Below are 25761 nucleotides of genomic sequence, written 5' to 3' on the forward strand. Positions count from 1 at the left end.
ACTCACTCTCTAGCCCCTCTTTCCTCTCCAGGGGCTGGTGCTAGGCTGAAAGTTTGAGGTTTTGTTTCACTGTTATTGTTTTGCAATTTACCCCCATTGTGAAACTGTCTGGGGGCTCAGCAGAATCATCTCATTGAACAACAATGCTCTCAACAACCAGAAAATTCCAAGGGATTTAGGAGATCTGTGTCACAAACAAAGGACACAGAACAAACATATTATTTCTTATTATGCCACAGAAATATATGGAGAAGGGATTTTTTTCTGAGACATAAATTATTATCTTTTTTGGCTATTAATACTAATGAGATGGATGACCTAAGGCTTTTGTATTGAGAAAATTTTATTGGTAACAAGCATATTAAGACAAATATTTAATAGTAGGATTAATATTTCCATGTGTGATCATCTTTTACTTCACCATTGATTTTGGCAATAAGGCAAAAAAATAAAGTTACCTTATTTCTGATGTTTGGACAATAATTTCCCTAAAATATATTCACCTGCATAAATTAATGCAATATAGATTAATTAGCATTTATTAAAGGAAGCTGGACATCGTGGGGGGAAGTTTTTTAAATGCGCCTGATATTAGCACACCATATGGCTGTTGGTGTTATTAGAATGAAATATACCAGTCCATTGTTCCAGAAGGTAAGAAAGGCAAGATTTGCAGATGTGCAGGCCAATGAGATTGATGCAGTCCAGGAAAAACTCAAGCCCATAGCAAGGGAATTAGTAGTCTATGGTGACAATTTGATTTCTCTAAAAACAAGTCAAAACAAATCTCACTTTCATATTTGATAGGACTGAACAATAAGTGAATCAAGAAAGCATGACAGATGTAGATAAGCATACTCAAGGACAAAACAAAGAGGCAAATGTTAAATGGGAAAGCAGTGGTGTCATCCCACAAAGTGCTACTTGAAGTCTTACTAGAAGCCCAGAGGGATGTCACCAGCAGAGTTACAGGGCTCTCTTCTTGTCTCTGCCATCCCACATTTGTCTCAATCAAAGGGATTATGGTAAAAGGCATGCCTTCCAAAATAGATAACGTGAAACTAGGAAGATGAGCAAATCAGAATCCAAACAACAAATAAACAAATGAAAAATTCAGTGGGCTAAAACAGTGAGTCAAACTTAATTAGATAAAATTTAACGGGGATAATATTAGATTCTACACTTAAGTCCAAATGGAAAAATTCATTTGACTCTTTAAAAAGTTAACTGAACCTATATATTATTATATATTATATATGTATTAGAAAACCAGTGACTAGAATAAGAAATGTCCTGGTCTTTACTAGCAAACCACACCAAGAATAGCATGAATTGGACAGTACTAGGATACAGCACATAGGGCCCTCAGCACCATGGAGCAAGAAAAATGGTAGAGGTCAGAATAGGGTCAGACAAGAATTGTTCCCAGAGAGCACAGCTGGGTAGACCAAGAGTATAATTTGTTACATGTAGTCCAGCCTGGCAATTTCATTTTGAGAAATTACTTATGGTTAGAAAATTTAGAAATTAGGATGGACCATGATCAGGTCAGGAGTTCTGATCATAACAGTGGGATTTCCAGCAAGTGGGAAATTTAGGAGAAGCTGGATATAATCCAAGTAAAGAAAGCTAGGGAGGAGATCTTGGCCATCCCACCAGAGCCCCATTGGTGTCCAAGGATCAACCAAACCATTTAGATATCTTGATCCGTGATATATTGATAGCCTTAGGAGCAACAAATGAATCGCAGAGCTCAGACCTTGAAAACATTTTCTTTTTGTATCTGCCATCTTACATTTGTCTCAATCAAAGGAATTATAGTAAAAGGCATGTCTTTCAAAATTGCATCCATCACTACATGCTACAAGCTCCTCAAGGTTCTCAAATTGTTGGCTTCAAAATACATAAAGAAAACTACAATATGAATACTAACATGATATTATGTTAACAAGTCAGCTGTGATTCGGTAAGTTATAGTGGCAGGTAAATTCTGTTCAACATTGTGTGTGATTATCTTTTAATATATGTCTAGGATCTAAGTGTTTTCATGGGCATGATCTAGTTTGGACAAAGATTATTAATGGTCTAGGCACTGTGAACAGTCAGATATGAAATATTAAGACTCTAAAAATGTCATTTTGAGAGTCTGCACTTGGCCAAATATAGCAGATGCCAAGGCATAAGTGGAGTGAGGAGAGTACTAAATATTTTGATCCTGCATTGAGTCCTAGATCTGGTTAGAAATGCAAGAACTTTTCAGAGGCTGCTTAAGAAATCAGAAAACATGCCTGACTCTAAGACCTCAAATCTAAGAACACGATGCAATTCTAAATCTTGGTGCTGCTTAGTTCTTTTATCAGTCATGAGTAGTTTAATAACAAGAGCAGAATTAACGTTGGTGTAGGTCTAGCAAATAACAGACATGAAGCCAAATGACCCAAAAAGGGGTATATAAAACAAGGTAGAATGACTGCCTCTCAACTCTATACTTCAAGGGGCATAATAAGCAAACTGGAAACTACTGAACAGAAAAAAAGAGCTTAATAAGACTAAGCACATAAGCCTGAAGAGAAAAACAGAAAGGAAGTATCAGAGGTTCTCAAAACCAGGAGATGCCATTATGTACAAACTACTGGGTTTATTTTCTATGATTATAAAGGTTAGACAAGATTTGGATGATGAATGTTCACAAGAAGATTGATTTTAAATTTATTGCAAGGACAGATTTTCTAATAATTATCTAAAACCATGATTACCCAGTTGATTGGTAAAATGTGAGATTACTACCCTAGGGCCTGGAAGACCACTCAGGCAGGGAGTCAGACATTAAATGGATTGTTGCATAGATTTATATTTAAGTGTGAGAATGTTTTCAAAATCTGAGCTCTGTGGTTTATTTGTTGCTCCTAAGGATATCAAGATATCATGGAGCTTCATAGATGAGTGAGAAAGGAATTCAATGTAACCTTCATAATAATTGCTGTAGCAGATCTGGAATAATCAGACCTAAGTGACTTTCTGCTTGGCTTCTGAGATGCACAATCACAAATATCTAATAATTCTATAATGTAAAGAGTAACAGATACAAGGGCAGAGATGTGGATAAGTTCCTATTTCTTCCCTCATGTGGGAAGAGTAGGAGGAATTAGGGAATGGCAGACTATGATGTTGATTTCAGTAGGTTGAAATGCTGACTCTGAGTGTGATTTAGGACATTTTAACCAAGTTCAACTAATGTCATATAAATAGGGAACGGTCTTGTAATCTGGACCAGCCACCCTGCACTCCGGATTTATTGTTTGCAACAGCTAAAAGAGAGAGAGACATCATCTCTCTTCCAACTACTGAATGAAGTCCTGGGCTTCTGTAGCCTGGACCAATTTAGGTCATATGCCTATTCCCAAGCAATTAATTTATCCCAGGGAAGCTGCTGTGAGGTAATTGTTTTAGGCCTGCATCTGTTCTGTGCTACCATAAAAGAGTACCCCAAACTAATAATTGCTAATGAACAGAAATGTATTGGTCACAGTTCTGAAGGTTGGGAAGTCTGAGATCAAGAGGCTGCCAACTTGTGAGCCTTCTCACTGCCTCATGCTGTGGTGGAAGGGAAAAGAGTAAAACAAGAGAATAAGAGGAAGCCAAACTAAGAACCCATATCTTGCCATAAAGAACTCTCCCTCACAATAATAGTATTACTCTATTCATGAGATGAAGCCTCTATTAAACAAAGTAGGATATATCTAGCAAAATAGCAGGATATAAAATCAAAACCCATAAATCAAATGCATTCCTATATATCAGTGATGAATCCACTGAAAGAAAAATTAGGAAAACGACTTCATTCAAAATAGCCTCAAAAAAAAAAAAAAAAAAACCCTGGGAATCAATCTAACAAAAGAGATGAAAGACCTCTATAATGAAAACTACAGAATGCTAAAGAAAGAAATTGAAGAAAACCCCAGAAGATGGAAAGATCTCCCATGCTCCTGGATGAACAGAATTAATATTTTCAAAATGGCCATATTACCAAAGCATTACACATATTTACTGCAAATCCTATTAAAATCCCAATGGTATTCTTCATAGAAATTGAAAAAGCAATCATGAGATTTAGTTGCAAAAATAAGAGACTCAGAATAGCTAAAGCAATCTTTAGCAAGAAAAGTGAAACAGGAGGCATCACAATACCAGACCTTAAACTATACTACAGAGCTATATAACAAAAATGACATAGTATTGGCACCAAAATAGGCTTGTAGACCAATGGTACAGAATAGAGAACACAGAGACAAACCCTCACAAATACAGTTGTCTCATACTTGACAAGGGTGCCAAAAACATTCACTGGAGAAAAGATAGCCTATTCAACAAATGGTGCTGACAAAACTGGAAATCCATATGTAGCAAAATGAAACTAAACCTCTATTTTTCACCCTGCACAAAAAAAAATCATTTCAAAGTGGATCAAAGACTTAGGCACTAGAACAGAGATCCTCTGCCTAAGAGAAGGAAAAATAGGCCCAAATCTTCACCACATCAGCCTAGGATCTGACTTTCTTAACAAGATTCCTAAAGCACAAAAAGTAAAATCAAGAATTAATAAATGAAATGGATTCAAATTAAAAAGCTTCTTCTTAGCAAAGGAAACAATTAATAATATGAGGAGAGAGCCTACAGATTGGGAGAAAATCTTTACCACATGAACTTTCAATAAAGCATTAATTTCTAGGATATATAAAAAACTCAAAAAACTTAACATCAAAAAAACCCCCACATAACCCAATCAATAAATGGGATAAGGAACTGAACAGGAACTTCACAGAAGAAGAAATACAATTGATCAATAAATATATGAAAAAGTGTTCAACATCTCTAGCAATTAGAGAAATGCAAATCAAAACTACTCTAAGATTTCATCTCACTCCTGTCAGAATGGCCATCATCAAGAATACAGGCAACAATAAATGTTGCCAAGGATGTAGTGAAAAAGGTACTCTCATACATTGCTGGTGGGACTGCAAATTGGTGCAACCACTATGGAAAGCAGTATGGAGATTCCTCAAAAAACTGGTAATGGAGCCATCATTTGACCCAGCTATCCCATTCCTTGGCCTATACTCACAGGACTTAAAATCAGCATACTATAGTGATGCAGCAACATCAATGTTGTAATTTATCATCTAGCTCAATTCACAATAGCTAGACTATGGAACCAACCTAGGTGTCCATCAATAGATGAATGGATAAAAAAAAATGTGTTATATATACTCAATGGAATATTACTCAGCTTTAAAGAAGAGTGAAATTATGACATTTGGCAGTAAATGGCTGGAGTTGGAGAATATCATACTAAGCAAAATAAGCCAATCCCACAAAACCAAAGGCCAAATGTTTTCTCTAATATGCGGATGCTAATTCACAATAAGGTGGGGAGGGGGCACTAGGGAAAAATAGCATTACTTTAGATTAGGTAGAGGGAAGTGATAGGAGGGGAGAGGAGGGAATGTGAGGATAGGAAAGATAGTAGAATGAAACAGAAATTATTATTGTATGTATATATGTGACTACATGACCAATATGATTCTGCAACATGTACACTCAGAAAAATGAGAAATATATCCCATCTATGTATGATATAATCAAAATACATAAATGCATTCTACTGTCATAACTAAAAGAAATTTAATTAGTTATATCATTAAATTATATATATATATATATATATATATATATATATATATATATGTATATATATAATATAACTAAAAGAAATTTTTAAAAATTTTTAAAAAGCACAGTAGGGAAAAATTTTAATTTCAGATTAGAAAATGCATCCAAAAGAAAATGTTTTGAATAGCAAAGGACACGAACATCCAGATACTTCTACATTATACTAGCCCTGTGAATCTTCATCCAGTGACATCAACGTAATTTTATCTGTACTTTCTGCACCACTAAGAAGTCCCCAGGGACTGAGAGAAAATTTTGAGAGCTTCTGTGTAGTTTTTGTTGCTAGGAAACAACATCATAGGTATCCAAGTGTTCAGGCTCGAGACACTGTGTGAAGTCACTAGTTCATAAAGGAAAACCTTTGGTAAATAGGTTGTTTAGGTGTGAGTAAATTGATGTTCTCTCTCAGTGGCAAAATGTTCTTGTGTAACCTTTGAATGATAGTGTATTCCTAGGCCTCTATTCTTTACTTTGGATCTAGTTGCCATTATTGTTCCCATGAGAACTCAAGCATCTACCTGAAATGCAGTGAGCATTCCTTTTTCCCCAAATCATCTGTAATTATCTCAGTGCCTTGAACACTATGTCTAACTGGTTTTAGTTAAACAAAGTGCAATCGAGCCTGGAAACAAAGATGTAGACCACTGACTGCATGAATTGTTGAATACAATAGTCCTTCCTTATCTGCAGGGAAATATGTTCCAAGACTCCCAGTGCCTGAAACTGTGGATCATGTTAAGCTCTGTAGATACTGTGTTTTTCCTATACATATATACCTATGATAAAATTTAACTTCTAAATTAGACACAGTCAGCAACTAACAATAATAACGTAAAACAATTATAACAATAAATTGTAATGAATCTATGTGAATGAGGTCTCTCTCGCTGTCTCTCAGAAAAGGTTTCCTGAACATAAGTACCTCAGTGCCATCACAGGTGATCTGATAACTGAGATAGTTACTAAGGGACTAACAGGAGGGCAGCATGCACAGTGCAGCATGGAGAGGCTGGACCAAGAGATGATTTATGTGTTAGCAAGAAGAAGCAGGAAGGCATGGAATTTCATCATGCTCCTAAGAACAGTGTGCAATTTAAAATCTATATTTCTGGAATTTTCCATTTAATACTTTCAGACCACAGTTGTGGGTAACTGAACTTAAAAAAAATGAGACTGCAGATAAAGGGGGACTACTCTACTGTTAAAATCTGCATGAATTGGTTGTCATTTTCCAGCTTTTTTCATGGTGAGATAGTGAAGTACTCTGCTCTCCTCACAAGTGGTAGATAACAAGAGGTGCTGATTGGCTTACCCACTTCCTTTTCCCCCTCTAAACCCCAGACTGCACACTATCTCTGACTCTCAACTCTAACTGGTACTTAATATTTTTCCCTTAGGTTCCTACAGTTCAAAGACTACCTCAAGGTTGTAATTTATCACCTAGTTAACATACTAAGCCTAAAATTATCAAACAACTTTTTTCATTCCTGGACATGGAGATTATCCATCTATCTATAGACAAATATAAGCAGTCTAGTTTTTTTCTATGTAGTTTATTCATAGGTTCTTATCAGATTCTCAAAGAGATGTTAAGAACTATCTCACAGTCATACCCAACCTTGTCATAAATCCCCAGTATGCCAATTAGCCTCATGTAGATTGTGCTAAATCCGGTAGGTAAAGAGGGTCTCACAGTCCCTGAGACATCAGCAATTATAACTAAAAGCAAATATCTTCTATTTCTGTGTTTGGGTCATTGCAGAATGGATTATTGGATATAGAAAATTATTAGCAAATTTTTGGATCTAGAAAGAGATAGTTTAAAGAGAAATAAAATACACTGAAACATCTTACTGTAAATGGTAACCTTTACAAGGTCCAAAAGGCAACATATACAAATGGTCATGAGTTCAATAAGTTCAGAGATAAGAATTCAAAACAGCTTTTTGAGGAAGAATTAGAACTGTTTAAAGCAGTAAACATGAGGCAGCTTTGTTTTCCCTTTAAAAATAAATAAAAGGAGGTAGCTTGGAGGGAGAGTAGTTTCTTTCATTCCTGCAATAATAAGTTTGGTGGTCACCCCTTGGCACTTGGCATTCAACTTCCAAATTTTAAGCATTTTTTTTATCTCTTGAAAAAGTGCTATTGCTTTAATCAAAAGTCAGTCAGTATGATGTCTACTACAAAGAGCTTATAGGTTACCTTTGAAACACAAGCCTCAGTAATTCTGAGGGAAACAAAAGATTCGATACTTTTTCATTTGAAGTGAGTATAAAAGGAAAATGAACTTATAAAGCTTTTCTTTGTCTCTAACTGGTAAAAAGAGAAAATTGTGATCTCAAATATACTTCAAATTACTTTTATATTTTTAAATATATTTATGCATTCTTATTATGCAAGTTACTCTTATCCACAACTATAACACAGCCTGACCACTGGCAAGTGTGAGTAGACTGGGAGGAAAAAAATAGGACCTTCCATGACAAAGACTTCAAGGTGGACCCTTTTCCTGCTGTCTACAATTCCCTACATATTAGCTAAAGCTTACCCTCAGGAGTATGGAAATATCAAAGTATTATCAGGAATTGATACATTTCCTAAAGTTTTTACCTGTAAATTAGCTATAATAATATTGCTATAGTTAAAGGATAAGAATATAAACTTCATTACTTTTCTAAAATAAATACATTTTTAATATCTTGATCATTTAATAGATATGTACAAATTTGTTCTTCTACTATATTCCATTCATTTGTTCTTTCTGGCTCCCTTTTAGCCAACATGTGCTCGATAATTATTACTTGTTGCTGCTGTTGTTGTTGCTATATAATGTATAGCCAAAATCCATTTCCAAATACCTGGAATCCAGCTGCCCTTCACTTTAACCAGAGTGCCCATTGATAAACATAATGAAAATAAATATACAATAGATATGCAACAGTGATATCTTCAGATATCACTAAGCGATCTTGATTTTTTTTTTTTATTTTGGTACTGGGGATTGAACCCAGGGACACTTTACCACTGAACTAAATCCTTCTTATTTTTTATTTTGAGACAAAGTCTCATTAAGTGGCTAAGAATGCCCTTGAACTTGCAAACCTCCTGCCTCAGTCTCCTGAGTCTGAGATTACAAGCATGTACGACCACACCCAGCACAATCTAGATCTTATGTCTACTAAAGCCAGATGCATTCCCAATGTAGCCACTACCAATTCATCAGAAACAGCATTCTTCATGAGATCTATATGCCAACTTAATTTAAAGCAATGCTACTTCACAATCATTTGCTGAGAATCTTCCCTCTGGCTCCAAAAATGTCTTCAAAATGAATTTCTGGACCAACTGAACTCTGTAAATGGACTGTTTCTCCATTTCAGATGGCTATACCACTGATGACATTGAGTTTTACTGGAATGGAGGAGAAGGAGCAGTAACAGGAGTTAATAAAATTGAGCTTCCTCAGTTTTCAATTGTTGACTACAAGATGGTTTCCAAGAAGGTGGAGTTCACAACAGGTGAGGAAGTTTTGCCTAAATAAACACTATTTGAAAGGAAGAAGATAACCACACTCAGTGATGATTTGATATTTTTTTCATTTTCTTTTTCCAACTCAGGGGCATATCCACGACTGTCACTAAGTTTCCGTCTAAAGAGAAACATTGGCTACTTCATTTTGCAAACCTACATGCCTTCTACGCTGATTACAATTCTGTCCTGGGTGTCTTTTTGGATCAATTATGATGCATCTGCAGCCAGAGTTGCACTAGGTAATGCATTCCCAGTATTTTTTGCAGAGTTAATGAGTATTACCTTCAAACAAATAACCAATATTAGGAATCATAGGTAAGAACTCTCTTACAGCAAACCAAAGAAGTAGATTGCCAGAAGAGTACTTAGATATAAAACATCTAAGTAAAAGCACATTTACAATGACATTTTACAAAAAAAAAAAAAAAAAAATCCTAGAGTATATTTCCCAATATGTCAGTGCTTTGTGAAGTATATTTATAAAATTATCATTACACTAATTTTTACCAACTTCTTGATGACTTTCTTTTTGTTCCTTGTTTCTCTGCTGAAAACACAATTCATTGTTTTCAAATATTCTTGGAAGAAAGCTAAACCTTGGGGCTGGGTTTGTGGCTTGGTGGCAGAGCACTTGCCTAGCATGTGTGAGGCACTGGGTTCGATTCTCAGCACCACATATAAATAAAATAAAGGTCCATTGGCAACTAAAAAAAGGTTTTTTTTAATAAATAAATAAATAAAAGCTAAACCTTATGACCATTGACCAAGGTCCATTAATTGTTGGGAAATACTATCCCTGAAGAATATTCACCAGGGTTAAAACAACCAAAATGAGTCTCATTTAAAGGGAGATTATTATATTGAATAAGGCACAATTTATCTACTATATTAATGATCTGTGATCATGACAAAATAAAAAATTGTTTCCTTTCTGGAGGAACAGAATTCAGAATTAATCTTGCTGTTGTTGAGTAATTGCTGGAAGCTGAAAGCCTATGTTTGAGACTTTAAATGGTTTCTTGGAAAGTTAGAGTGTGTTAAGATGTGTCTGATGAAAGAGCTATTGTACAGATCTCCCTCAACATTTGACCCCCAGTCATTGTGGTGATCACTTTCTGGAGATTATTTTCATAAACTTCAAATCAAAGAATAAAAGCAGAAATAAAATTAGCAAATCTGTAAATTTCTGTCAAACACATTAACTAGAATTGTACTAGATGAAATTTAAAGTTTTCTTCCAAAACAATGAGATAATGGCATTTCATCAGTCCTGCACATTTTAATTAATCAATGATCTGAACTAGTTTAGCTTTCATGTAGTAGACCTGACTTTCTATTTTATCCAATCTTCAAAAAGTTGACAGGTAAAGAGAGGAACAGTGGAATGAATTGACCAAACTATGCTATGCACTTGTATGAATATACCATTTGTATGGATTTCACCTTTATACATATCTACAATACACTAATTTTTAAAAACCTTTAACAAATAAAGGGAAGATAAGTAAAGTAGAGGAAGGAGAACAGGAGGGAGACAGGGAGTGATAGAGGCAATACTGAAGTCTGAAGTGGAGCAAATTATATCCCATGCATGTGTGATTATGTCACAATGAACCCCCAAATTATATATGATACACTAATAAAAATATATAGACTATGTTTTTTTAGAAAAATTAAATAGTCAAAGAAGGAATCTATACATGTAGAATACTCTGCCAAATGAGTGTGAACTATCTCCTCTTGTTTTCTTTTGCTATCTCCCATTCCCTTTGTTAGTGACCCTTTGTCTTTCTATCCATCTCACAATTCCTGTCTTTATTTTTAAAGATTTCCATCAAGTCTCACTTATTACCTTCCTATATCTCTGTGTTTATTTTAACTGCTGTTTTTTAAACATTTTATTGGGGTTTTTGCCCTTTAGCTGGGAAACCAACAGCAAGATAACTAATCTTAGAATTTCTATTCACTCAGGTTAAAACAGAAATAATGTGTTTCCCACAAATAATATAGCCCACTAATCATAGTGAGCTGTTATGACAGCCAGAGAAAATAATTCATAACTGTAGGCACTTAAAACTGTAAAACACTGTATGAATGTGTAATGTAAGTATCAAAATATCTACACAAGATTCCAACTTCTTTTTTCAATTTATATTTTTCCCAATTATTTCATAATCACCACCATCAACACAAAATATTCATTATTCAGCAACACAACTATTACACTATTAGCAATCATGCATTTAACAAAATAAATTTTAGAAATCCTCCTTTTAAGAGTTTATAGTCCTAGATTTCTTTTTAACAAATCAAAGCTCTACTCTTTTTTTTAAGAAACCTCATCCTGACATCAGGGCACTAATTTGTTCTGGGATCTGGAATAAAAACAAAACAAAAAACTAAAGATAACATTTGAAAAACTAAAGCAACAGGGACTTTATTATATCTAGAAAATACATAAATCAAATATTTGTTGCAATTCACAAACTTTCTCATGTTTCTTGTTTTGGTGACATACTACTGTGAATGGTGCATTATGGTTTTTTTTTCAAAACTCACATTTTATTTTGATTGAAGTAAACTATACAAAATTGATTTTCTTCACCAAAAATAACAGCAAATATTTGCTGTATTATTTCTAGATAATCCACAAAAACATTTGTTTTGTAGGTTTTTTAGGTATTGCTTATTAATCAATATAAGGCAGTAAATATAGTCATGGAAAAAAGGTAGGAAAAAAACCAGACAAGTCAGTTGCCCATCTTGATGGCCTCTGATTCTGTCTTGATCATGAAGCAGAAGTGTTCAATATTTATGTGCTAAAAGCTTATGAAGATGCAAGCTCAAAAAGGAATGTAAACAGCACAACCAGATGTAAAAGATGCATTATTTTTAAATGCAAGTTGTCTGCCTTATGAGTTGGGTGTATTGTAGATTCTTGGGATAATGAGAATCTCCTCACACTGGCACTCACTCTCAATTTCATAGTAGCTGCTGTGGGGATTAGTGGGGTGGTAAGCAAGAAATTGAGAGAGAAAAGATATGGCTACACAATGGAATGAGGTACATTGGATAGTAGGCATCCAATGGGATTTTGATCTGACTCTTCATCTGCTTTTCTTAACCTTAGTGCATTTTTTAAAATGTTGCCAACCCTCCATTAACTACACATTCTATTTTATGATTTATTAATGTATAATTGAGGGAGTCTACAGGGGTTTTTTTTGTCTGTTTGTTTCAATATATATGCCTTTTTGTCCAATGGTTTATCGTATTGCTGCCTTCCTTCTGGGGCACAGTAAAGGAATGGAATCTGTCCTCTCAATTCCAAAAAGGACAACTTCACATAGTTGACTTTCAGCTAAGTTTTGTCCTTCTGTTTTACAGGAATCACCACTGTGCTGACAATGACGACCATCAGCACTCATCTCAGGGAGACCCTGCCAAAGATCCCTTATGTCAAAGCGATTGACATTTACCTGATGGGTTGCTTTGTGTTTGTTTTCCTGGCTTTGCTGGAATATGCCTTTGTAAATTACATCTTCTTTGGGAAAGGCCCTCAGAAAAAGGGAGCTAGCAAACAAGACCAGAGTGCCAATGAGAAGAACAAACTGGAGATGAATAAAGTCCAGGTAATGCATTAAATATTTCTATCAATGTACCACCTAAATTTATCAGCAGCATGTTATACAGTGCTCCCATAGCAGAAAAATATTTACAAAATACTAGTTTATCATTAATAAAACTCAATCAACTCTTCATTTTATATATTTGGAAACAAAGGATTGAAGAACTTAGATTGACAGTTATATAGATTAAAAACAGTGTTTTAGTTTTTCATTTATAATAAAATAACTGAAGGCAGGCTAGCCTTATAAAGAAAATAAGTTTATTTAGCTCATACTTTTGGGTTTTTTTGTTGTTTGTTTGTTTTATTAGTTGCTTATGACAATACAATGATCTTGACATATCATACATTTGAATCAAATGGGGTATGAATCCTCATTTTTCCAAGTGTACGGGTTGCAGAATCACATTGGTTATACGGGCACGTATATACATACAGCAATACTAGTGTCTATTTTATTCTGCTGCCCTTCCTATCCCCCACTCCCCTCCTCTCCCCTCCCATCACCTCTCTACCCAATCTAATGTGACACATTTCTCTCTCTCTTTTTTTTTCTTCTTCCCCCTCACATCATCATACATGTATTTTATATAACGATGAGGCTCTCCTTCCATCTTCTGTGCAATTCCTCTTCTCCCTCCCATTCTTTCCCACCTCTCTTCCCTATTTAGTGGTAATCTTCTTCTCATGCTCTTCCTCCCTACTCTATTAGCTCATACTTTTGGATGCTGAAAGTCCAAACAGCATAGCACTAGCTCTAACACTATCATGGATGGTAGAAATGCATGAAGGAGGAAGTGATCACATTGCAAAGCAGGAAACCGAAGAGCAATTCAGGAGTCCCACAGCCCCTTCTGAAGGCAGAATCTTCAGTTAACCTAACCACCTCCCACTAGGCCCCACCTCTTAAAGGCCCCAACTTCCAACATTGCCACACTAAGAACCAAGCTCCAACACATGAACCACTGGGGGGACATGCTTAAACCATATCTAAACCAATACACATGTAGGCCTGGAACTTTCTATAAAATTGTATGTGAAAGAATGGTGCCAGATCTGCTTGGTAAATAAATGAGAGAAATAGACTCAATACACCTGCACTACTAAGTAGAGATGAGCCCATAATGCACGGTGGTTACAACCATAGACTAGAACCAAAACATGGAAAGCTAGAGTAGGAACTCCGTAAACGCTTCTCACAGAAACAGACAAAAATACCCAAATTCAAATCAAAGCAAGCAGCATATCATGTTAAGGCAGAATAGTTTGGTTCAGACAAACTTTCCTATAGATAAAAACTATAAATACCAAGAAAGAAACTTTTTAAAATTCTGCTTAAAAACATGAGAAAGTCAAAATATGATTAACTCTACTGAATGAACCATAATCTGTGTTTGTCCTCTAAGGCTTCTCCCCAATCTGACTGAGGTGGGGGACCAGGGAATTCAACAGAAAACTGTAGTTTTATTTGTTGGAGAAGTCAAAGCATGAAACTTGATACTACAGGGTTCTTGACATTTTTAGAAAGTGAGCCATAACAGATATTCAAAAGCTGAACACAAACTTCCCTTCCATTCTTGATTTACAAAGGTACAGGTAAAATGCCAAGAAACCCAGAGGAAAGACAGCTAGAGGCTGAAAATTAAAAACAAAAAAAAAGATATTTTAGTTTTCTATCTACTATATAGGAGTCAAAATTTGGAGTTTGATTCTTGCCTATTTAGGGGACATGGTAATCACATTAGGCTGTCCATTAAAACCCCCAAATAATCACATCTTAGGAGTAAAGGCTAAATCAAGAGAATCAAGTAATAAAGTAATCCCTGGGATTAAGGGAAAGATGAAAACAGACCCATCCTAACACACAGGAAACCAAGGCTCTTCATATTCCAGGTGATGTGTTGGGAATAGAGTTGCCTACCAAAATAAAGTCCAACATTCTTCCGCAAAGATAACATAACCCAGTCTCTACAGTGCATCATTATATAATCAAAAATCACTAACATGAGAAGAAACAGGAAAATGTGATCAGATTCCAAGAGAAAATATTTAGTCAATAGAAGTATGCCTTCAGAAGCCTCCAATACTGGCTTAAAAGATACATACTATAAAATAACTACAATTAATATATTTACAGTCTGTAAGATATAGCCCAGAATTGGAAATAGCCAAAGTATCCCGAAATAGGTAAATGATGAAACAATCTGCAGTACATTCATACCATAGAATACTATCTCAATAAAAAGGAATAAATTATTGATGCATGCAACAACTTGGATGGATCTAAGGAACAATCTTTAAAAAAATATGTGCCTTGTGAATCCATTTATATAATATTCCTGAAATAACCAATCTACAGAGATAAATAATTAGTTAGTGGTTGCTGGTAGTTAGTGATAGATAGAAAAGGAGTGGATGGGCGTGATTGTGTTATGGTTTGAATGTGAGGTGTCCCCAAAAGTGTCCCTAAAACTTCAAAGGAGAAAGAATTTGGTTGTGAGAGGCTTAACCCAATCAGTTAATTAATCACTTAACAGGACAACTGGATGGTAATTGAAGGGAGGTAAGATGTGGCTGGAGGAAGTAGGGCATTGGGGGTGTGGCTTTGGGATATATATTTGTATCTGGAAAGTGGACTCTCTCTCTCTCTCTCTTTTTTCTGATTACCATGTGAGCCACTTCCCTTTGCCACACTCCTCTGCCATGATGTTCAGCCTTACCTTGACCCCTGAGGAATGAAGCTTGCTGGCTATAGACTGAGACCTCTGAAACTGTGAGCCCCCAAATAAACTTTTCCCCCGCTGCAGTTGTTCTGGTTGGGTCTTTAAGTCACAGCAGCAAAAAAAATCTGACTAAAACAGACAGTATGAAAGAGTTCTTTGCTATAGTGGAATAATTCTCTATCTTGATTACAGTGGTGGTTACACAAATCTATTGCATGAAATAAAATTTCATAGAACTATTCACATTTTATATCAATGACAGTTTCCTGGTTTTTATAAAATCATTGTACAATAGTTGTATCAAATATCATCTCTGGGAAAAACTGAGTTAACACAGGACTTTCCCATGCTATCTTTGCAAACTTCTAAAAACAATTTCAATATAAAAGTTTAAAATAAAATCAGTAGGAAAATATTACTATCATGTATAAAAAATGAGGGGCTTCAGAAAATGTTTGAAACTATGAAAAAGAACCAATAAAAAAAATCACAGAATTGAAAATGTCCTTAAATGGATTAATACCACACTATATACAACAGAAGAAAAGATTTGCAAAATTGAAATTCTGTGAATTTTTTTTACTAGTCTTATGAATTCTGCTATTTTGGAGATGGCTTAACTGACAGCCCTACTCTCCATTTGTATTTGGTACCCCTGTTCATTGTTTTCATGGGATCCTTTCTATAGAAGGACTTTCAAAATAGTGAATGTGTGTTTGTGTAATTATCTTCACATCCACCTCTCTTATTAAACTGGATATGCACCAGGGCCCTTGTCTACTATGCTTACTGTTCTTTGCTTAGTGGCTAGAACAGGGCAGATACCAAAGAAGTACCTGTCAAATGAATGAATGAATGAAAGGCCTCCTTCACTGAAGATTAGATTTTAGAGATAGCACAAGGTAATGAGTGTTACATCATAATGTTTTATAAAATTATTGTATGTTCATAATGAGGAAAGGAGATTGAGTTCACTTCAACTTCTACCCCCAAAGTATCTTACTGCACCTGTCACTTTTTTTTTCAATTTTTTAAGCATGCTTTATATCAACCTCTGCTACTCTTTCAGAATCAGAACTGTATAATATTACATATAATAGTCAGAGAAGTGTTGTGGCTGAGGCTTTATCAGATTCTCCATATTTAATTGACTAATAATAGATTGTTACTGTTCCATTCAACTTGTAACCATCCCTGCAGCTGCTTAGGTTTGTCAGATCCTGACTTCTTTATCTTTTTAAAACCAGGGGCTCAGAGGAACAGTATGTCTATAACAAACTTCTGTTTGGAATCTTATCTTCAACAGTCAAATTAACAATGCAAACTGTGTGGTATTTAAAAATGCCATCCTATGGTTAAATATGAACCCAAAAGATATTAGATATTTTTCCCCTTTCATATAAGGGTTGGATGATACTCCTCTTTCCTTTTACATGCTTCTAAAACGTTCAATTTAAATGACATATGTGGGCGAATTCTCTGGAATCCCGCCGGCTGAGCCCTCACTGAGCCCCGGGCTGAATTCAGACGGGGAAGGAAGCGGTACAGTTCTATCCCCCACAACGGAAACTCCACCAAGGAAACCAGCAGCCACCATCTTGGAGAGCTGAAGTAACCACCGCCACTCTCCGACAGATTGCAACAATAAAACAGGTGTGTGTCACTCAGCTCATCTCCCATACAGCGGGGAATTCGCATAAAATCTCTCCTAGGATTTTCAGGGGAGGGATTATCAGAGCGAGCCTGCATAAAGACGCAGGGAAAACTAGAGACACCTGACCTTCAACTCCCCCTCCCATCAGCGGCGAAAACGAAACCTGTCTTGCCAGTGCTGGGGGAGGGGAAAGCGGAAAAAATCAAAACAATAGAGTGCCGGGGTTCCCAATAGCCACCCTCTACACCCAACAAACGGCAGGCCCAGAGTACAGTTTGAACTGCCGAAAGGCATCACTCAAGGGAAATCTGGTCTAGCAGGAGAAACCAGGACTAGCAGGAGAAACCAGGGGACTAGAGGCCAGGCCCTCGCGACTGGGCGGCTAGAGATCTCCCGCCCACCAGCGACAGCCCACCTGCTGCCCGCGTGACTGGGCTGCTGGAGACCACTCGCCCGCCGGCGACATATCGCCTGCCGGCTGCCCGCACGACTGGGCGGCTAGAGATCGCCCACCCACCAGCGACAGCCGGCCCATTGCCACTGCAACTGGGCGGCTGGAGACCGCCTGCCCACCAGCGACAGCCCACCCGCTGCCCGCGCAACTGGGCGGCTGGAGACCACTCGCCCGACAGCGACCGGGAGCTGAAACCAACCAGAGAGAGTCCAGTCCCACCCCCCCCATTCGGACACCCCGGCAAGGACCTGGGGCCCGCCATAGCAGAGAGGTGACGTCACTAGAGCTCGGCCATCGGAATTCCTTCCCAGCGGAATCCACTTTAGCAGGCATAGTCTACCAACACAAAGGAGAGACAACAGAGATATACAAAACCAAAACGAATCTATAGAAAAGAGCAGAAACACAGCAATCAAATAGAGCTGGAAAGTAACGTGAACACCATGAAAAAACAAGGGAAAAAAGGACTACAAACAATGCAGGACAACTTAAATCTACAGGAGGACCTAGAAGCATCAGAAACATGGATAGGGAAAGAACTCTAGGCATACCTAACTCAGATGGAAAGGAATATTAGAAAAGACATGAGACAGCAAGTCCAAGCAATAAAAGTATATTTTGAAAATGAATTAAACAAACAAATTCAAATGGCAAAGAATGAGCTTTACCAGGAGATAGAGATCTTAAAAAAAAAATCAAACAGTAATCCTAGAAATGCAGGAAACTATAAACCAAATTAAAAACTCAAACGAGAATATTACAAATAGACTAGATCAAGTAGAAGTCAGAACATCAGATAATGAAGACAAAGTTTATCAACTTGAAAAGAATATAGTCAACACAGAAAAGATGCTTAAATCCCACAAGCAATCTATTCAAGAGATATGGGATGTCATAAAAAAAAAACAAATTTAAGAGTCATCGGGATAGAAGAAGGCATAGAGATTCAAACCAAAGGAATGGACAACCTATTAAATGAAATAATACTAGAAAACTTCCCAGAGATGAAAGATGGAATGGATTGCCAAATCCTGGAAGCCTACAGGACCCCAAACATTCAAAACTGTAATAGACCAACTCCAAGACATATAATTATGAAGATAGCCAACATACAGAACAAGGAGAGAATATTAAAAGCTATGAGAGAAAAGAGGCAGATTACATTCAGGGGTAAACCAATTAGGTTAACGACTGATTTTTCATCACAGACTTTGAAAGCATGAGATCCTGGAACAATGTATTTCAAACGCTGAAAAATAATGGATTCCAACCAAGAATACTGTATCCAGCAAAATTAAGCTTCAGATTTGACAATGAAATTAAAATCTTTCATGATAAACAAAAGCTAAAAGAATTTGCAGCCAGAAAACCAGCACTGCAAAGCATTTTGAGCAAAATACTACAAGAAGAGGAATTGAAAAATAGTGCCCAAAACTAATAGCAGGAGGTATCTCAGTAAAGGGGGAGGAAAATAACCAAAAAGTAAAAACTAGCCAAACTAAAATAAATAAATAAATAAACATGACTGGATGTACACACCATATTTCAATTGTAACCTTAAATGTTAATGGCCTAAACTCACCAATCAAGAGACATAGGCTAGTAACCTGGATCAAAAAAACAAATCCAACAATATGCTGCCTTCAGGAGACTCATAAGATAGGAAAAGACATACACAGGCTGAAGGTAAAAGGTTGGGAAAAATCATACCACTCACATGGCCCTCGGAAGCAAGCAGGAGTGGCCATACTCATATCGAATAAAATCAACTTCAAACCTAAGTTAATCAAAAGGGATAAAGAAGGACACTATATACTGTTAAAAGGAACCATCCACCAACAAGACATAACAATTATCAATTTGTATGCACCAAACAATGGAGCTGCAATGTACATAAAACAAACTCTCCTCAAGTTCAAGAGTCAAATAGACTACAACACAATAATTATGGGTGACTTCAACACACCGCTCTCGCCATTAGACAGATCCTCTAGACAAAAGCTGAATAAAGAAACTATAGAACTCAATAGCACAATCAATAACCTAGACTTAACTGACATATATAGAATATATCAACCATCATCAAGTGGATACACGTTCTTCTCAGCAGCACATGGATCCTACTCAAAGATAGACCATATATTATGCCATAGGGCAACTCTTAGTAAATATAAAGGCGTGGAAATAATACCATGCACCATATCTGATCATAATGGAATGAAACTGGAAAAAAATGATAAAAGAAGGAAGGAAAAATACTACATCACATGGAAAATGAACAATATGTTACTGAATGATAAATGGGTTACAGAAGACATAAAGGAGGAGATAAAAAATTTCTTAGAGACAAATGACAATACAGACACAACATACCGGAATCTATGGGACACAATGAAAGCAGTTTTAAGAGGGAAATTCATTTCTTGGAGTTCTTTACTCAAAAAAAGAAAAAACCAACAAATAAATGAACTCACACTACACCTCAAAAACCTAGAAAAAGAAGAGCAAAACAACAGCAAATGTAGTAGAAGACAAGAAATAATTAAAATTAGAGCAGAAATCAACGAAAATGAAACCAAAAAAACCATTGAAAAAACTAAAAGTTGGTTCTTTGAAAAAATAAATAAGATCGACAGGCCCTTAGCCATGCTAACGAAGAGAAGAAGCGAGAGAACTCAAATTACTAACATACGGGATGAAAAAGGCAATATCACAACAGACACTACAGAAATATAGAAGATAATTAGAAAGTATTTTGAAACCCTATATTCCAATAAAATAGAAGATAGTGAAGATATCGATAAATTTCTTAAGTCATATGATCTGCCCAGATTGAGTCAGGAAGACACACACAATTTAAACAGACCAATAACAAAGGAAGAAATAGAAGAAGCCATCAAAAGACTACCAACCAAAAAAAGCCCTGGACCGGATGGGTATACAGCGGAGTTTTACAAAACCTTCAAAGAAGAATTAATACCAATACTTTTCAAGTTATTTCAGGAAATAGAAAAAGAGGGAGCTCTTCCAAATGCATTCTATGAGGCCAACATCACCCCATTCCGATACCAGACAAAGACACCTCAAAGAAAGAAAACTACAGACCAATATCTCTAATGAACTTGGATGCAAAAATTCTCAATAAAATCCTGGCAAATCGAATACAAAAGCATATCAAAAAAATTGTGCACCATGATCAAGTAGGATTCATCCCTGGGATGCAAGGCTGGTTCAATATACGGAAATCAATAAATGCTATTCACCACATCAATAGACTTAAAGACAAGAACCATATGATCATCTCGATAGATGCAGAAAAAGCATTTGACAAAGTACAGCATCCCTTTATGTTCAAAACACTAGAAAAACTAGGGATAACAGGAACTTACCTCAACATTGTAAAAGCTATATATGCTAAACCTCAGGCTAGCATCATCCTAAATGGAGAAAAACTGAAGGCATTCCCTCTAAAATCTGGAACAAGACAGGGATGCCCTCTATCACCACTTCTATTCAATTTAGTTCTTGAAATACTAGCCAGAGCAATTAGACAGACAAAAGAAATTAAAGGCATAAAAATAGGAAAAGAAGAACTTAAATTATCGCTATTTGCGGATGACATGATAATATATTTAACAGACCCAAAAGGGTCTACAAAGAAACTGCTAGAGTTAATAAATGAATTCAGCAAAGTGGCAGGATATAAAATCAACACGCATAAATCAAAGGCATTCCTGTATATCAGCAACAAAACTTATGAAATGGAAATGAGGAAAACCACTCCATTCACAATATCCTCAAAGAAAATAAGATACTTGGGAATCAACCTAACAAAAGAGGTGAAAGATTTATACAATGAAAACTACAGAACCCTAAAGAAAGAGATAGAAGAAGATCTTAGAAGATGGAAAAATGTACCCTGTTCATGGATAGGCAGAACTAACATCATCAAAATAGCGATATTACCCAAAGTTCTCTACAGGTTTAATGCGATGCCAATCAAAATCCCAATGGCATTTCTTGTAGAAATAGATAAAGCAATCATGAAATTCATATGGAAAAACAAAAGACTCAGAAGAGCAAAAGCAATTCTAAGCAGAAAGTGTGAATCTGGAGGTATAGCAATACCAGAGTTCAAACTGTACTACAGAGCAATAGTAACAAAAACAGCGTAGTACTGGTACCAAAACAGGCAAGTGGACCAATGGTACAGAATAGAGGACACAGAAACCAATGCACAAAATTACAACTTTCTTATATTTGATAAAGGGGCTAAAAGCATGCAATGGAGAAAGGATAGCATCTTCAACAAATGGTGCTTGGAAAATTGGAAATCCATATGCAACAAAATGAAACTGAATCCCTTTCTCTCGCCATGCACAAAAGTTAACTTAAAATGGATCAAGGAGCTAGATATCAAATCAGAGACACTGCGTCTGATAGAAGAAAAAGTTGGCTATGATCTACATACTGTGGGGTCGGGCTCCAAATTCCTTAATAGGACTCCCATAGCCCAAGAGTTAATAACAAGAATAAATAAATGGGACTTACTTAAACTAAAAAGTTTTTTCTCAGCAAGAGAAACAATAAGAGAGGTAAATAGAGAGCCTACACCCTGGGAACAAATTTTTACCCCTCATACTTCAGACAGAGCCCTAATATCCAGAATATACAAAGAACTCAAAAAATTAAACAATAAGATAACAAATAACCCAATCAACAAATGGGCCAAGGACCTGAACAGACACTTCACAGAGGAGGACATACAATCAATCAACAAGTACATGAAAAAATGCTCACCATCTCTAGCAGTCAGAGAAATGCAAATCAAAACCACCCTAAGATACCATCTCACTCCAGTAAGATTGGCAGCCATTATGAAGTCAAACAACAATGTGTTGGCGAGGATGTGGGGAAAAGGGTACACTTGTACACTGCTGGTGGGACTGCAAATTGGTGAGGCCAATTTGGAAAGCAGTATGGAGATTCCTGGGAAAGCTGGGAATGGAACCACCATTCGACCCAGCTATCGCCCTTCTCGGACTATTCCCTGAGGATCTTAAAAGAGCTCACTATAGGGATACTGCCACATCAATGATCATAGCGGCACAATTCACAATAGCTAGACTGTGGAACCAACCTAGATGCCCTTCAATAGATGAATGGATAAAAAAAAATGTGGCATCTATACACAATGAAGTATTACGCAGCACTAAAAATGACAAAATCATAGAATTTGCAGGGAAATGGATGGCATTAGAGCAGATTATGCTAAGCGAAGCTAGCCAATCCTTAAAAAACAAATGCCAAATGTCTTCTTTGATATAAAGAGAGCAACTAAGAACAGAACAGGGAGGAAGAGCATGAGGAAAAGATTAACATTAAACAGAGACGAGTGGGGGGAGAGAAAGGGAGAGAGAAGGGAAAGCATATGGAAATGGTAGGAGACCCTCAATGTTACACAAAATTACATATAAGAGGTTGTGAGGGGAAGGGGGAGGGGAACAAGGGAGAGAATTGAACAACAGCAGATGAGGTAGAGAGGGAAGATGGGAGGGGAGGGGAGGGGGGATAATAGGGTATAGGAAAGGTAGCAGAATACAACAGTCACTAATATGCCATTATGTAAAAATGTGAGTGTGTAACCAATGTGATTCTGCAATTTGTATTTGGGGTAAAAATGGGAGCTCATAACCCACCTGAGTCAAATGTATGAAAGATGATGTATCATGAGGTTTGTAATGTTTTGAACAACTAATAAAAAAGTGAATAATAATCAAAAAAATAAAAAAAAAATGACATATGTGTTGTGGTCCCAGACAGTTTTAATTTGAGAGTTCCCTCACACCTGCCTTGGTATCCTGGAGCATGGAGTGGCATTGTTCATTATTACACATTACTTTTGATAGCCTCAGCTGGGCATCAGGTCAGGGGTGTCTGCACTAAAGCTTCAGAAGTGCAGACTTGTATTGATTTATATCTCCACCAGCTGCACTGAAGCCATCTTTTATATGAGCGCAGATGCTGAATCCAGACATTAAGAGAGTTTCAATCTCCAAGGTGATCAAGACTGTAGATTCATGAACCCCTCAGGCATCATTTGAAACTAGAGATGGTATTTAGAATTTTGAAAGATAGATTTCACAGCACAACAAGATTTTAAGTAAGCTACCTCTGGGAGACATTTATACTAACCTGAAACTTTTTTTAGTTGTATATACTGGTCACAGTGCCTGCTTTCTGAAAATAAATGAAAAGGGTAAAATGGATGCATGGGTGGTCTGTGACTAGAGACCACTCATGTCATTGAAGACACTGGGGCAATCTGTCAGGGATTCATATTGAATGTGTATTTGCAATCCGAACAGTCAAGAATAAGATTCTTCCTTTCAGAGTCGGATATTGGTGTAAGTTACACTAATATTGGCCAGATGTTGATCTGGCCTCTTCTGTCCCACTCCTCTTCTCTGTAGTGACTCATCCAAACACTCTCAGACAACTTTCTAAATGTAAGTCATCTGTGTATTGTGATGAATTCCAGGGTACAAACACATGTGAAGTTGGGAATTAAAAGGTGAATGGCTGTGTCCTTAAGTCTAACCTGAAACAGCTTTGGACATACTAGCCTTTGATTCTGGACCACACCTCACCTCACTGCCTTGCCCTAAGGCCAGCTGGAACACTTAATCTTTTGGGGGGGGAGGGGCCAAAGATTGAACCCAGAAGCACTTAACCACTATTCCACCTCCACAGTCCTTCTTTTTATTTTTTTTATTTTAATTTGTTATATATGACAGAAGAATGCATTACAATTCATATTACACATATAGAGCACAATTTTTCATGTCTCTGGTTGTACACAAAGTAGAGTCACACCATTTGTGTCTTCATACATGTTCTTAGGGTAATGATGTTCATTTTATTCCACCGTCTTTCCCCATGCCCCCTTCCTTTCCCTCCCACTCCTTTTCCCCTTTGCCCTATCTGGAGTTCATCTAATCCTCCCATGTCCCCCACCACCACATTATGAATCAGCAATCTTAAATCAGAGAAAATATTCAGCATTTGGATTTTTGGGATTGGCTAAATTCACTTAGCATTATATTCTCCAACTCCATCCATTTACCTGCAAATCCCATTATTTTATTCTCTTATAATGCTGAAATAATATTCCAGTATGTGTGTGTGTATGTGTGTGTGTGTGTGTGTGTGTGAACACACACATCACATTTTCTTTATCCATTCATCTACTGAAGAGCATCTTAGGTTGGTTCCACAGTTTAGCTATTGTAAATTGTACTGCTATAAACATTGATGTGGCTGTGTCCCTATAGTATGCTGTTTTTAAATCCTTTAGGTATAGACCAAGGAGTGGGTCTATATATTAAAAATGGGTCAAATGGTGGTTCTATTTCCAGTTTCCCAAGGATTCTCCATACTGTCCACAGCCCTTTTTATATTTTATTTAGGAACAGAGTTTTGCTAAGTTGCTTAGGGCCTCACCAAGTTGCAGAGGCTGGCTTTGAACTTATGATCCACCTGTCTTAGACTTCCAGGTTGCTGGCATGCAACCACTGCATCAGATTTATCCTTTCTTTAAGGAAGCTTTGACCCTTCTGACTTAGCATCTTGAATTCTGGAGAAACCCAGAATTTTTATTGAAACTCTGTACTGATAATTCATGAATTCTTTAACATTCAAACCCATGCCCAAATTTGGCTTGGTCCATTTTTTTCTATTCTCTAGGCTTGGTTTCTCCTACCTATCTCCAGAGTCTTCAGCAGTTTAATTTTTCTTTCCAAGAATTTCTTCCTTTTCCCTCTTTTTTCTTTCCCTATCTCCCCCACCTTTCTCTCTCATTATTTATTTTTTTCTGTATTCAAATAGCTAAGATTCTTTTCATAAATGAGAAAGAAATTTAACTAGCTTTGAAAAAAAAAAGTGGGGGTTTGATTTACTCCAGCTCACACAACTGAAGGTCCAGGCATGGTTCTATCTATATTCCATTGCTCAAACATGTCATCACAGAGGAGCCCTCTTC

At 36.6% G+C, this 25761-nt stretch overlaps 1 protein-coding gene across 2 annotated transcripts in view; it reads left to right on the forward strand.

The window, feature by feature from the left end:
• Window positions 1-25761, forward strand: part of Gabrb1 (gamma-aminobutyric acid type A receptor subunit beta1) — a 380753-nt gene that overhangs the window by 341919 nt on the left and 13073 nt on the right. The window contains exons 6-8 of one of the 2 annotated variants that reach the window (XM_027937790.2): window positions 9111-9248; window positions 9348-9500; window positions 12649-12893. In XM_027937790.2, the coding sequence (XP_027793591.1) occupies window positions 9111-9248; window positions 9348-9500; window positions 12649-12893 (536 nt within the window). The remainder of the gene's footprint in view (window positions 1-9110; window positions 9249-9347; window positions 9501-12648; window positions 12894-25761) is intronic. The other variant, XM_027937799.2, reaches the window with a different exon arrangement.

Source organism: Marmota flaviventris, chromosome 7 (genome assembly GCF_047511675.1).
Source record: "Marmota flaviventris isolate mMarFla1 chromosome 7, mMarFla1.hap1, whole genome shotgun sequence".
Taxonomy (NCBI): domain Eukaryota; kingdom Metazoa; phylum Chordata; class Mammalia; order Rodentia; family Sciuridae; genus Marmota; species Marmota flaviventris.